A 16,127-nucleotide genomic window follows, 5' to 3' on the forward strand; every position below is an offset into this window, starting at 1 on the left:
TATTACTATAAATTTTATTTAATAATATAAAAATCTTTTATTTTATATTATTTATTTTTTAAAGGAATTTAGGTTTTATCCCATGAACTGAGGTAAATGAATGCTTCAATGTAATGTTATTTAGTGACCTGCTTCATGAAGTGCATCCTGGGATGCTTTTTGAACATTATTTTAGGAGTTTTCATGCAGGCTGGCCACTTGATGGCTGTTTGTGTGTCCAAACTAAGACTAATTTGAAACTAGAGGAGCTGAAGATAACCAATATGAAATGTCAGTAACATTCTGTTCTCCCATGCTCCTTAAAGGGATAGTTCACCCAAAAATGAAAATTTTGTCATTATTTACTCCCCCTATCACGTTGTTCCAAACCTGTATAAATGTTCTGCTGTACACAAAGGATCTTCCTTTGTGTACAGCAGAACATTTATACAGGTTTGGAACAACGTGATAGGGGGAGTAAATAATGACAAAATTTTCATTTGGAAGAATATTTGTAACCAAGCAGATCTTGTCCCCCCCACATTGACTACCATAGTAGGAAACAGTGTTAACTTCGTTGACGAAAAATTTTCATCATAATTTTCGTCAACGACATTTTTTCACGGACGAAAACGAGACGATGACTAAATAAAAATGCATTTTGAATTACTAAAACTATGACTAAAATCTACTCTAATTTTCGTCGACGAATAAAAACGAGACGAAAATGAAAGAGAGGGACGATTTGGGAAGATGTCCAGTCTGGACTGCTGTCCTGTGTGGAAGATGTGCACATTTGAATTGTAATGTGCTGATCTAACCGCGGGAAACTCGACGCTGTTGCGCCCTCTACAGGCTCGTCCAGCAGCACTTCAGACTGCTTCGCAATTAATGAATAGCGCACATTTATGCCAAGCGATTGCTTATCCGGTTGTTAAGTCTGACGTCACGCGGCAGCGCTTCTGGGTCCTAACGCTCTATCTCATACCACAAGAAAACAACAAATGGTGCTAATATACATACACGATGTGGTGTAATACTACAAAAAATATATTATTACAACCTTTATCTCCATATCAAAATTCCAGATGGCCAGACAATCATTCATCTTTTATAAATCATTAAAATATTAATATCTGTGACGCTGTGAGCACGGAGACTGTTGTGTAGACTTTAAGTATTTAAAATGTTTAACTTTTTTAAATGATTGATGTTTAATATGAATAAATAGCGCTCATAAACGGCCGTCGATGGCATTCTCAAGTGAAACGAGTCGAGGCTTGGACCCAGAAACGGCGTTCTTTACGCAGACATTTCAGAATAAGAGTCACAGTGTATTACGGGATGGTTTATATTGATTTTTTCCTGGTCATTGTTATTTTGTTTACACAATAAACTGTAGTTTAATATCTATTCAATTCATAGTAAACTATTGTATCTTCTGTCACAGGAAGGAAAGACTAAGAACATTATTTGACACAATCAATATATTTTACAAGTATAAGGCTTAACAAAACCTAAAACCAAAGAAATCTTCATTACTTGAAGTAAACGTTAACTGAAATAAAAAAATTATAAATATATATAAAAAATGTAAAGTCTAAGCTTTAGCTGAACCTGAGGTATTAAAATAACAAACAGAAATAAAAACTTATAGACATTTAAAAGCAAATACTAAAATACATAAACAAAATAATTACTAAAACTTTTAACTAAAATTACAATGAAAACAGAAAAACTAAAAATCAAATCTAATAAACATTTTAAACGAAAACTATAATGGTACCTCAATGATATGCGTGCCAATCCCTGAAAAGTACTGAATTTTGTTCTTTCGTGTCTTTTTGCACTTGAACGGTCAAACAACGTCCGCTTTGAACAAAGTACAGTTGGGTGAACATAAACATTTTGGGGAATATGTAGACCTACCTATATCAGTGCATAGGATCTATGTATTGTTAGAGAAATGCTTAATGCATTACAATTTAACTAAATTACATTTTAATCGACTAAAACTAGACTAAAACTAAAACAATTTCCGATGACTAAAATATGACTAAAACTAAATGGCATATTAGTCAAAAGACTATGGGCCCTATTTTAACAATCTAAATGCAAAGTGTAAAGCGCACGGCGCAGGTGCACTCAGGGCGTGTCCAAATCCACTTTTGCTATTTTAACGACGGAAAAACGATACGTGCGCCGGGGCGCATTTTTGAAATGGGTTGTCTCTATTCTCTTAATGAGTAATGGGCGTAACGTTCAATAAACCAATCAGAGTGTCATCTCCCATTCCCTTTAAGAGCGAGATGCGCTCGTGCCATGGCAGATTGCTATTTACATGGCGGAATTTGTTGGCGGAAAAGCTGAACGCTTTTCAAGCGAAGAAACCGATCTGCTCGTGCGCGAAGTTAAACGTTTAGTTAGAAGTTAAATGAAGTTACATTTTTATATTTATGTAGCCTACACAATAATATTCTTCTACACTGTAATCCTTTTGTTTTTAATATTTGGCATGTTTGTGTGATGTGCATCCCTGTGTGTAATAAGCAAAGTCAACACGCACTGTGGACGCGACCAGAGGCGCAGTTTCTACCAACGCGCTCTAACAAAAAAATATTGCGCAATTGACTTTAGACTTTAGACCAGGTTTGAGTTGGTCTATGGCGCAGTCTATTTTCAGCTCCTTAAAATAGCAATGCGCCGGCAATGCGCTTGAACACACCTCTTTTTTAGACCAGCACGCCCATAGGCGCACTAACTGGTGCAAATGCATTTACTAATTTAAGGACGTGGCGCCGAACGGGAAAACGCGAACGGCGCCGGACGCAAACTGCGCCTGCGCCTTGCGTCGCATTGCGCCAGGTGTATTATAGGGCCCTATGACTAAGACTAAATTAAAATTTGCTGTCAAAATTAACACTGGTAGGAAAAAAAATACAATGGCAGTCAATGGAGGGCGAGATCTGCTTGGTTACAAGCATTCTTCCAAATATCTTTCTTTCTGTACAGCAGAACAAATAATTTTATACAGGTTTGGAACAACTTGAAGGTTAGTAAATGATGACAGAATTTTCATTTTTGGGTGAACTATCCCTTTAAGTCGCTAGCTGGTTATCAGCATTTTAACGCAAGCTCACGCCTCACTAGGGATTCCAAAATTAACACCACCATTGATAAGATAAAAGGTTTAGTGCTCTTTGCCCAGTGGGTTAGTCCACTCAGTGTAAGTGGCACAGCCACAAATAACCTAAATTCCTCTTGTTCATGGAACCTGCCAGTACCTGTTCCATCTTAGTCTTGCTTAGGCTAGGGATAATGGGTCTTTCTGTGGCCCATTTCATACCTCCATCTAATCAATGGGCAGTCCAATGAACTCTATAATAGCTAATGAGAAACAAACTTGTCACAAATGGCATTAGACAGTTCTTGTTTTCTGTTTGTCGACAACCGTAACTGAAAAAGAGCAGGTGTTTTTTAAAGTGTTGTACCCTACGGTTTGAGAAGAGATGCTTGTGGTTGTGTTGGTTTACAGATTAGTGGTAAATTACATGTTAATAGTCTTCAATAAAAACAAAGGATTGTGCTGCTGGAATGTTTTAATTGGCCCAAGAAGGGGGAGATTTGTGGGTCTTACGAGACATTGGACCCCAGGCAATGAATCAAGCTGCTGTGTGGTCGGACAAATAGCGATAAATAACATTCCCCAACGGACCTCGCCTGAGCATGCGTGTGCCTCGGATTATCTCATGTGTTGAGAGGACTCAACGTATGTGTGTGTGTCCGTGAGTAGGTTCGGAAAGGTCGGCCATCTGTGTTGACTGCCTTTTGATAAAGGCACTGAATTTTAAACCCGAGAGCCATGCCAGGTTGAAGCCTGACCTTGGCGAGTGCCAAAGTTGAAAGCGTTCTAGCCTCCTTATTCTGAGGCATCGCAGACAGAAGTGGACTGGAATACCAGACCACATCAATTCAGAGAAACCTCCCCCTGATGTACTCAAATATTTGCCTCTGTAGATAAAATGTTCTGCAGGGTTTCATTTATACTCTAGATCCATGTCAAGTCCTTTGTGTTTGATCCTGTCCAGCTACTTTTCCTCGTTATGAACAGATTGTATGTTGACTGTGTGGACATTTGCATGTGGTTATGATTATGTAACCAGAGCAAACAAAGTGTCCTCACACTGTTGCTCTGTCCCTCTGGTTTCCCTCACACCCCTTATCCACACACACACTGTCCATTTCCAATATAAATTTGTGTGTTTGTGCAAGGCTAGAGAGCTGGCACTAACTCCATGGTGACCAGGGAAGCATAAATAAACCACCTGTCTAAAAGCTCTGCAGGGCTGGTGACAGAGCGCACGCTTTAAAGCCAGTCTGTGTGGAATCTCACAAGTAGAGATTTAGAGTGTTTCTTCATGGAACACAAAATGAGATATTTTAATGGCTGTACTGGTTGCTCTTTTCCATGTGATTATATATTATATTATATATCTCTTAAAATTATGCTAAAGCGCCATAAAAATGATGTGTGAACTATATTGCAGGTGATCTAAAGCCATACAATAGCTTTGTGTGACAAAAAGACCAAAATTTTTATTGTAAACCTTCCCCTTCAGTGATCTATGGAATTTTGTTTCCGCCACTGAATAAAAAATAAAGGTATAATTGCAACTTTTTATTGTGCAGTTCAGACTATTTTTTCTCAGAATTGCGTGAGATAAACTCACAATTGTGTTATAAAGTCGGAATTGCGAGATATAAAGTCTTTATATCTTTATAACTTGCAATTGCGAGTTTATATCTCATAATTCTGAGAAAAGGAGTCCAAATTATGAGTTTGTCTCTTGCAATTTCGAGAAAAAAAAGTCAGAATTGTGAGGAAAATGTCAGAATTGTGAGTTTATATCTCGCAATTGTGAGTTTATAACTCGCAATTGAGTTTATAACTCACAATTCTGACTTTATAACTCACAATTCTGACTTTATTTCTCACAATTCTTTATATCTCGCAATTCTGACATTAAAACTCGCAATTCTGACTTTATTTCTCACAATTGTGTTTATATTTCGCAATTCTGACATTATAACTCGCAATTGCAAGTTTATATCTCGCAATTCTGAGAAAAGAAATCTGAATTGTGAGATAAAAAGTCGCAATTACCTTTTTTCAATTTTTTGTGAAAATTAAAGTGGCGGAAACAAGCTTCCATAGTGATCTGTTAATCTGTGAGACTGGGTTATTAAACCATTGAGTTTGAGAATTCGAGAACTGGATCAATTTGAAGTAATCATTGAGACTGGTTTTGTGAACTGGAACAACTGATTCATTGCAAGAATCCAATTCAAAACAATTATTTGTTTACAAATTGGACATTGCTTGTATGTCTTATGGATGTCATTCAATTCATATAGACGGTTTTATGATACGTCTTATTAGGGGTGTAATGGTACACAGAAGTCACGGTTCGATACGTACCTCGATTTTGGGGTCAGGGTTCGGTACGATTTTGGTACAGTAGGAAAAATGGTCACATTTTAGTGTAGGGTCCAATTCTCACTATTAACTAGCTATTAACTATGAATGTTGCCTCAATAAACCCCTAATTACTGCTTGTTAATAGTTAGTAAGGTAGTTGTTAAATTTAGGTATTGGGTAGGATTATGGGATGTAGAATATTGTTATGCAGAATAAGGCATTAATATAAGTACTAATAAACAGCCAATATCCTGGTAATATGCATGCTAAATAGCAACTAGTTAATAGTGAGAATTGGACCCTAAACTAAAGTGTTACCTGAACTGGACAAAGGAATAATTTATTTTATTTATTAAATTATTTATATATTTATTCATAATTCTTATTTGCATCAGGTCTGTGTGTATCATTGTGGTTCCATTTGGCACCCATTTGTTGCCACTGCATGTTACATTATGAAGATTCCAATTCTCTAAGCCATAAATTCAAAGACAATTTTTTAACATGCTGTTGTAACTGAAAGTGGAACCATCTGTAAGGCACAAGTGCTTATGCTTCCCTCCTGCATGTATGAAAAAAAAAGGTGTTTGTGCCAGAACTCCAGAGCACACTTTACCCATGAGTCCATTTGTGTACTACCAGTCTGGTATACAATGATGTGTGAATGAGGTGGTAATGGAACAGGAAATGGATATGACCTTGCCACATGTCACCACTTGATATATTACTGAGATTTCAAGAGGGTTTGAATGCTCAATATCTTACTGAGAAGCTTTCAAACCCCATGGGCATAAAGGTAGATCAAGCCAGTAAACAGGTATTTTACACATTGTTTTGTACGTTTTAATATAATTTTTATAATAACTGAAATACCTCAAGTATAAACCCTGAAAATGTAAAAAAAAAAATACTGAATCAATATTATTTATATTTATTTATTGTTTGATTGTTTGTTGTTCTTTCATTTTAAAAATTCCTATGCTTTTAAAACTTACATAAGTCAGATGTTTTTTCATGTGACAAGAATCCATTAAAAGACAAAATCCGCATTTATACTCATCCTGTTGAGAGCCAGCTGGGATTTGAGATGTTGTGGTCTGTTTTGCCTGCCTCCCTGGTCTTGAACCTAAAATGTTTGCGAGAAGGCAGCCAGAGTGTCTGATAAGATGGAAGGAGTGTCACTGAGGAATGTGCAACGATACAGCATGGACACTGAGAGCTTTGTCCGTATATCAGTGTGAGAATGGAAAACAAGTGGCCACATTGCAAGCACTAATAGGACATGCATGGCCATCAGACGCCAGGATAAGTTATGAGGACAGTCTTCATTAGAAGTTTGTTTTGGAAATGAATTGCTGGGACAGAGGCCTTGTGTGTGAAAATTGCAGCCACTTGTAGGAATCAGAGATGGACTTAAAGGGACAGTTCACCCAAAAATGAAAATTCTGCATCATTTACTCATCCTCATGTTGTTCCAAATCCAAATGATTTTGTAGAACTTGTAGAATAGAGATAATAGACAGGATGTTCATGATGCTATTTTCCATATAATGAAAGTGAATGGTAACCAGGGGCTGTCAAGCTTCAAAAGCAACGATAAAAAGTAGTCCATAAGGCCCCTGAGGATGAGTAAATGCTGACAGAATGTTCATTTTGGGGTGAATTATCTCTTTAACAAGAGCTGAATATGTGAGGGACAGGGGAGTGAATAGAAATTTTGTAGAACTGTTTTATACACTGCTGATAAACCAATAGAAGACTGATAAAATGGTAACATCAACTAATGTAGCAATCTGCATGAATTCTTGAAAGGCCAGAATGCTTGTTGCCAAAAACCCATACAGATTCATCATTGGCTTATAAACTGTAGCTGGTAACGGCTTGAAGTTATGGAGCAATCCTCAAGAACATTACATCCTGTTACGCACAAATCAGACCATTCTAGTCCAGTAATTACAAATTAATGAAATAACCACTATAGGATTATAACTGAACGTTGCAAGCCAAAAAAATTAAAATACAACTCATTATCATAATTATTAGGTGGGTAGCCTAACATTACAAATAATTCCTAGGGGTGTCATTCCACAGACATTTTTCTCTGTCATTATCATTGACCTTCTACTCTGACTACAAAGATCTCAATGCACATGACAACAATATGGCTTGTCTCACTTTGCAGAAAGCAGAGATGGAAGCTATTATAGCAGCTAAAAGCTGTCATTAAGCAAAGCTGAATTAGGGGAAATCACTAAGAATGATTATTTGCATGATCTGTCTGCGGTTTCTTTTTTTATGTACTTATGCAAATCAAGAGCAATGCAGCAAACACATGCAGCAAAATTAATGCAATTTGGAATATAGTGCACATTAATTCGACTACTTTAATGCTTTTAAATGTGTGTGTGTGTGGGGGGGGGGGGGGGGGGGTTAATGGAACTGTCATTTAGTGCTGCGTTAATTTCACTAGGCAAATATTGTTGTGTTTACTGTTGTTCAGTGTAGGGGTCAACCATGTGTTTTTCAGGGCTGATACCGATTATTACAGATGAAGTAGACCGATAACCTATATTTTGAACTGAATAACAAGGGCTCTGACAAAAACTTTCTTTAAATGCTTTTAAACATATATTTAATTCTGAAGGGAAGTATTGACAAAATGTCACCTGCACTAAGTCAGTCTTACCAACAAGATTTGGAATTTGAACATGTCTGTCATTGTAATGAATACAAATTATTTGTTTAACCACTTGGTGGAATTGGCAGATGTTCCCTTCATCATGCACTGTGGTAGCGCGTCAAATCATTCACAGGTATAAATATGAAGCTATTGTGCATGTAGGTGATTTTGAATTAATATTTCATGTCGATACAATGTTTACATACTTAAAACTAATCATGGTATTGATATCTTTGTAAGACTGTCGACTCTAGAATAGTGGCAGGGAAATGTAAATTTACCGAGCTCTGAGAGCCCCCTATTGGCCAAGAGCATTTCCGTTGTGTTGTGGCTTTATTTTGTTGTGTTGTTGCTTGATTTCTTTGTGTTGCGGCTTGATTTTGTTATGTGGTGGCTTGTTTCCATTGTGTTGTGGCTTGATTTTGTTGTGTTGTGGCTTGTTTCTATTGTGTTGTGGCTTGATTTTGTTGTGTTGTGGCTTGATTTTGTTATGTGGTGGCTTGTTTCCGTTGTGTTGTGGCTTGATTTCGTTGTGTTGTGGTTTGTTTCCATTGTGTTGTGGTTTGATTTCGTTGTGTTGTGGCTTGATTTTGTTATGTGGTGGCTTGTTTCCATTGTGTTGTGGCTTGATTTTGTTGTGTTGTGAACTTATGTTTGCTTTTTTAATTTCATTGTGTTGTACACTACTGGGACACCATACTTTAGCCTTCTGCGCTGATTGGCCGGACTGGCGACTCTCAACAAATCAGATGGGCGGTGGGCGGAGCTTGCTCTATGCCACAGAGTGGTGCGTTTGGACAGAAGTGGCTGCATCAGAGGCAAATAGCGCATTTCAAAATTAAATTATTTTATCTGCAAATTGGTTTTGGAAATGACCGATACCAATAACCATAAAAATGCTTAATATCGGCGCCGATAATCAGTCAACCCCTGTTTTAGTGCAACGTTAATTGCAGCAGCCAAATAGCCCTGCTTTTAAATGAAATTTTACTGTATTTTAGTGCAATGTTAATTTCAGGCAAATAGCACTAAGATTGCATGTTTGTACTAAAAATAATGATGATTACTTAATTTGCATACTGTACGCTGCACATCTCTGTACACTTTTTGCACTGAAATACTGCTAAAGCAGTGCAACTATATCCTCCTCTTAATGTATTAACTTTAACATCAAAACTAGCGAATGTTAGCATGTCTGATTGCTTGTTCCCTTCAAACTTTTGTCCAATCTCTATTGGACAGAACATGATTACGCTCCCACAAACCCATGACAGCTGATTACTGGAAAGCCTTAGCATGATATAGTCCATCCAAACCTCAGATGAATTGCCCTACTTTACCATGTTATGTAACATTCTGCAGCCCATTAGCACTGAATCAGTTGGCCCTCATATTCACTTCCACCATCCTGGTTGATGGTACAAAGTATTTCAGAAGTAAGAACAGTCTTTGTTTTTATAACCCATGAGGAATGAGTGACAGGAGACCACCGAAAGGGTTAAAGGACATACTGCCGCACCAATCAGAGTTAATGATTAGAGTAGAAACAGCACCGCAGAAATGAGGGAGAAGGCAGGGGCTAGGCTGTGGGGGGATTTGTAGGGGAGTATGAGAGAGGGAGCGAGAGCAAAGGAGAGAGAGAGCGAGAGAGGGAAAGCCACTGTGCTTAAATCCAGCTGGCTGCCTCCCTGGGAATGTAATCCATATGTGAGCGCGAGTTCAGCTGCAGGAGAAAGAAAAGATATTACCCGCAAAGAAGCGATTGTTTCTGCTTTTCTTGTTTAAATTCCACTCATTCTGGCCCCTGGACCCTGGCTCTGGTTCAATAGCCGACACAAAAAGAGAGGTATAGTGTGGAGAAGGACAAAGTGAGAGTTGAGAGAAAGTTGGAGTGGGTAAAATCGAAGGCAAAAGGAACAGTGGAGAACAATATACAGGTTAGAGACTTGAAAGAAGAATGAAAGAGGACACACAGGAGGAAGGCGTAGAGAGGTAGGTCATCTAAAGTTTTGGTTTTGTTTTCTAGTAATGTTGGTTTAGGTGCAGAAGTAGTACTTTGTGCTAGGCTGTTTGGACTATGTCTGGATAGGAAGCTAGAGAGAAACCATGTGTTTATGTATGTGTGTGGATCGATGGATAGATGGGGGCGTGGGGCTTCAGCAGGATCCAGAAGCCTGGAATATAGCACCACAACAAATATCTTGCGATCTTACATCATGTTGGTACTTGGCATTTTCTGTAAAGTTCATGTAATGTTTGAACTCTTCTTGTAAACTTCTTTCATATGTGTGCTTTATCTCCGAGCCGTAAAATTAGCATTGGTCTTTCTTAATGTTATTGGATAACTAGTTGGATTCTGAATGTGCCCCAGACCATTATGGTTTATTTGCTCAGCCTATTATGTTATTGTATTCTAGCTCAAGCGTTGAATCGCTTTTTTTAAATGAGCTTTTCTTTTACTGTGTTCACCTGAGATGTTTTTGGTTGCCTGGACACTCCCTTTGGCCATCTTGGACCAGGAACAAACCAGCTCATCAGCCATCATGCCACCTTAAGGTATTTAAGGTTGCTTTTGGAACATGGTGGCTGGTCAACCAGCCTCAACCAACTAATAACTGGCTTAGACCAGCGATAGCATGCTTTTAAAACAAAGCTACCAGCTTGAGCAGTGTCTTCATACTGAACCTGGTAAAAGTTGTACACTCACAATGAGTTTGTAGATTTTCATGCCAAGAAGGTTATCAGGTTTAAGAGCCACCTCCCATCCTTAACCCTTCACCTGCTTGTAAAACATTATCAATAATGGCTCAACTCAATGTTTACTAAAGGTATATTTTCAATAAAATGTCTGGTTGCAGGGATTATTGAACAAAGTCGGAATGGAGTTTTTCTTTATTGTTCCTAGATGGGAAATTTGTGTAAAGGGGGAGTTTGCTTGCAGACGTGAAGGAGAACCTCTAAGTCTTGATTACTCTTGGGAAACATAGGGCAGGCCAGAGTATTTTGTCTGGAAGAATTTTTCTCGCTTAAACACAGTTCACTTGCAGTAAAGTTCAAAGCGTGAAAGTGCTGTCAGGCAAGAACAATAAAGTGCAGCATAGAACAATAATGCTAGTGGTGTAGAAATAAAGCCAAGTACAAAGACTTGGTGTTTCTGAACAGTCTGTGTGCCATGAAGGACATTTCGTTTCAGACTATGAGAAGAACCCCAGATTTCCAAGTTCAACAACTAGCAAGATTCAGAATGCTAAGCTAGAGGGGTCCAATCCTGCTCCTGGAGGGTAAATGTCCTGCAGAGTTTAGATTCAACCTGCCCAAAACACACTTGCTTAGAAGTTTCAAGTAATCCCGAAGACGGTGATGATTAGCTGGCTCAGGTGTGTTTGATTAGAGCTAAACCCTGCAAAATAGTAGCCATCCAGCAGCAGCATTGGACACCACTGTGCTACACCTACCTTTATTTGCTAAACCTGATTTTCCTATCATTCCATGAGAGGCACCTATCCCTTGACAACTATGCAGGTAGCCATAAAAGTATGCTGACAGTGTTTTTAAGGGTGGAAAGGCCAGCATTCCCCGAGGCTAGGTCATCGACAAGACTTAAGAGGTATTGTCTGCAATTTGTGTTGATTTGAAATGATCTAGTGTTAGCACAAGTCATCCTATTTGTTGAAAGATTGCAGCCTGCTAGCCTGTTTTCTATCCTCAGCCCTCACCAACGAGGAAAAAGTGAGGAAAGAAATGTGTTCTGCCCATTGGAGGTGGTATTGTGCTCTGGAATGTTCTGGGAACGCCCCTTTCCAGCTGGTGTGAGTGTGTGCGAGTGACTACGTCTCATCCTTCAATAAGGATTTATCAGTGGAAAACACGAGTGCACATTCAGGTGCTTTGAAGTGCTGCTTGAGGCTTCCGGAATGTCAGGAAGGGATCGTTTCAATGTATCGTACGTGTCTGAATGCCATTACCCACAAGGTGCAAGACAGGCATTGCAGTCTTATCAACATATCTCACTTGAAATGTGGACATGCATGTCTTTACCCATTAATGCATATTTGTTCAGTTCAAGTGTCATCATCTCTCATGTTCCACTGCAATTTTACTATAGTAGGTTATCTAGGAGTGGCATCTGTTGTCTCTGTTGCAGCTTGGCCTATTTCTTCTCTGACCTGGCACAAGAACAGATGCACAAATAGGACTTCTGCTGCATGGCCCAAGACCAATCTCATTGGCTTGTGAGTGATTTAGGCTGCCATTCCACTTGTCTGTGGAGTAGTTTGACCTTTTTCAGTTTTCCTCATCCAGTTCTAAGCCCCTTCTACTGTCTAATTAAATAAAAATGCTGATCTCAAATCTGCAGGAAAGGATAAATCTTAAGGCCTGTACACACCGGGACGAATATCGCGTTTATTGTCAGCGTTTTTCGAGACGTTTTTTTGTGTTCATACCCAAGCGATTTTCACTGGCGATGCGCAGAGTGGACGTGCAAATTCACTCCATGACAGTATGTGGCGCTTATGCTTAACGGGAGTGCAAATAAACATATTTATGATATTAATATAAAGTTAAAGAAGATAAAAATGCAGATATAAAATGGCATATATATAATATAATATAATATAATATAATATAATATAATATAATATATATATATATATATGACATATGAGAGATGGTAGTCAGAAAATAAGTACAAATAAGTCACAATGACAGTAATGCAAGTGAACGGTAGTGCAAATAAACATTTTTATGAAATAGACATTCTCAACTATATTTCTTGAATGTAAAAGAAAAAAAAAAAACAGTAAAAATACAGAAATAATACACATCTATTGGTGTGGCCAAGAACTGGCAGAACAGTTTGTAGGGGTCTTCCTCGTCTACTTACTTTCTCTTCGTCGTCTTAGTATCAATGTGTGCTCGGCAAGACCGTTTTGTGCTTGAGCGCCACCAAGTCATTTTTTACTGTAACTTCAGCATCTCCAGGTACGTGAACAAAAGCGCCAATCTCATTGGTCTGCCAGTTTTTAACGTGGCGCGTCAAACCAAAAAAACGAACCTGAGGCGTTTTTTTAAAAAATGACACTTTTACACCTCTCGTTTTTCGCGTCGGTGTGCACACTCACATTGGCGCCCTTTGTTTAGTCATGAGGCGTTAAATGTCAGCGAAAATCGCACGCGATATTTGTCCCGGTGTGTACAGGCCTTGTCTTGTAGCTGTACCCTACAGACAGTACACAATGTGTCAGTGGTTTACTAAATTTATCCCCTTTAAAACATCACCGCTACAGCCATGCACATTCAGACCATCACATTCAGATTTTATTCCTTTTAAAATAATTAAATAAAGAAATGGTTGACTGTTTTTAAATGCAATAATGCATCTTTTGTAAATGTCCCTTGAGAAACATGTCTGTTCAAAGTAAGGTGAACCCGAAACCAGCCTAATTATACAGGGATTCCTTAGCTGGCTAGTCATTCAGGCAACCCACCAACTAGTAATTTTTGAACAACTTTAAATGAGTTTTCATTACAGGTTTCCTCAAAGATGCACTTACAACTCTGTCATATCACATTTCACACAGGTCCCAATAGACTCCCTCTGATAGCTGATTTAATTCTTGTTTGTTTGTTTTTTCTCAAAATTTGATATGTGCTAATTACTTAGCTTAGTCCAGAATTGCAAGTAATTGATTGAATAAGTTTGTTCAAACCAAAAATACATGTGTTAATGTGTTAATTTATTCATGCTTAAGTAATGGAAACTTTTAATTAGCACTTGTTTCCATTATTAGCTCAGTTTGATAGATGTCATCACCCAGGAGTTTTGAACATTAGTTTAGAAAAATAGAATCTGGTGCTATGTTTTTGCTCACTTATTGTACTTTAACTTACAAAAATGACCATGGTAAACATAGTTTTTCTCAGAATATTGTACTTACTGCAGTAAAACGGTGTAAGCTTGTTCTTAGCCAGCACTGTCAGAAAATGAAAGATTCCGAAAGCTACATTGTTTGAAGGAGGTCTCATTTCAATGTGTTATGGTTTCACGGTAGTAAACAGTAGTAACTTCACGATTTTGGCAGCTACCATGGTAAATATTTTGTAAGGGCTGTCTTGAGTGCTTGTATTCACATGATTTATTAAGCTTAGTGGGCTTTTTCAAACAAACAAATTCTCATAAATCCTAGTTAACCTGGAATTTTACTATTTCTAGTAGTGACTCGGGTTAATTTGTGCTTTTGAACTGCACTGAATTAATTTCCACAGTTTCTTCACAGTGAAATTAATTTTCCACATGTTATCAGCAGATTTGGCCTCAGCTCCAGAATGAGATGCTTTGTGTTAGCACAAGGAGGAAATTTCATGAAACAATTATCAAGGCCGTGGGTGTATTTGAATCCTTTTTAACCAAATACCACAGCACATTTTCTACTCTTATCTGTGAATTATTATAGTTGTGTTTACATAAAAGCCACCACAGCATAAAGAGCTCTGGAAATATTTTGAGTGTATGTAATTTAGATTAAAGATTTAATGTAACTATCATTTCTCTAGTATTCATCAGCAGTGAGATTATTTTATTGTTAAATAGCTAAGGCATGGCGTCATGCCAAATGCATAATCATTCAAAACGCTTTCCTCAGGCCATTTGTGTACTTTTTGAACTCTGTAACACCTTTCGCCTTTATAACAGTTTAATATTTAATCTATTAAATATATTGGACTGACTACATGTATCACACCGACAGTTGAAAAGGGTTTTTCTTAAAGCAACAGTGGGCATTTACTTGCAATCAATGTTTGGAAGGAAAGGGACATTTTATAAACCTAATAAACCATTGCTTTACTACATTTGGTCCCAAATGCATTTTAAAAACTGCAACCACATAGCTGTCACCTTGGGGAACAGGAACCATACACTTTCCAACAATATTATTTGATTGAACTGAATTGTTTTTTATTGATCACCTGCATTTGTGGCTGTATTTTTTGAGGGGGTTTACAACTCTAATTTAAACCTGCTATTAACTTTCTTGCTGAGCTCTGTATGTAGCATCACTGTGGTTTTGCAGATATAATATTGTGATTTTGGAATCTGGATTTGTCTGAAGTTGTAATTGTATTTGTCTGTCTGAGATGCAGGTCAAAGGACACATTCTTCGTATGAAGTTGTGGTGGTGTGTGTGTACTTACATTCTTTGCCTTAGCCCCAGTCTCGGTCTTAAGCCATGTCTTGCGGTTGGGGATTTGCTAACTCCCTTGTGTTTCTAAAAGGATATTGCCTCATTCTTAATCTCTTGTCTCAAGAGTATACAAGGTCCTTGATGGACCCTGGTTAAGTTGAAGGCTCCTGCAACTCACAAGAGGTTATGAGAGGACTAATGAGAACATTTTACCTAAACAAATGTGTTACATATAGCTTAACCCCATGTCCTACTATTTCCTCTAATCTTATACTATTCATTTTTTTTTCTCCCTTTTTTAATTGAATTTGTTTAGTTGAATTTTTGAAATAATAAACTAAGCGCAATGTAGTGTTGTCAAAAATATAGATTTTTCGATACATACCCACACTGAAATATCTGAAACGCATTTGAATACTCATTTTCCCCAGAATAGATAAATGATACCAGCTGCGCTTTCTCATAGCGAGTTGACACACAAAACCGCCTCCCTCACTCAATCGTTTCATTTGCTCCGGATGAATATCGTTGGTGTTACAGGGCTTAAATTTTGGCGTGGCTTGGGATTGCGCATATTGCGCTCACACCCAAAATGCATGCACATAAAGCCGCCTCTCAGTACTGAATTGAGTTTTTTTTTTTTTTTCACTGCTCATTATGCTTAAACAGTCAAATTCACACAAAATAATGTCAAAATTCCAGTCATGTAAACACAGCCAGTTATGTTTTAAGAGAATGTAAACGGTTGAGAAAGAAAATGCATGTGTAAGAGTATGATGAATCCATGCATCAGGTCTTAAAGTGA

General features: G+C 37.9%; 1 protein-coding gene across 7 annotated transcripts in view; it reads left to right on the forward strand.

Annotated features, from left to right (window-relative positions):
* Positions 1-16,127, forward strand: part of plekha6 (pleckstrin homology domain containing, family A member 6) — a 114,373-nt gene that overhangs the window by 20,497 nt on the left and 77,749 nt on the right. Inside the window, exon 1 of one of the 7 annotated variants that reach the window (XM_067388187.1) lies at positions 9,790-10,130. The exons of the other annotated variants lie outside the window; for them this stretch is intronic. Within the exon in view, the coding sequence (XP_067244288.1) occupies positions 10,096-10,130 (35 nt within the window). The 5' untranslated portion in view covers positions 9,790-10,095. Of the gene's footprint in view, positions 1-9,789; positions 10,131-16,127 lie in introns of those variants that run through there. 7 annotated transcript variants of the gene reach the window in all.

The sequence above is a fragment of the Chanodichthys erythropterus genome, chromosome 6 (assembly GCF_024489055.1).
Source record: "Chanodichthys erythropterus isolate Z2021 chromosome 6, ASM2448905v1, whole genome shotgun sequence".
In the NCBI taxonomy this organism is placed as follows: domain Eukaryota; kingdom Metazoa; phylum Chordata; class Actinopteri; order Cypriniformes; family Xenocyprididae; genus Chanodichthys; species Chanodichthys erythropterus.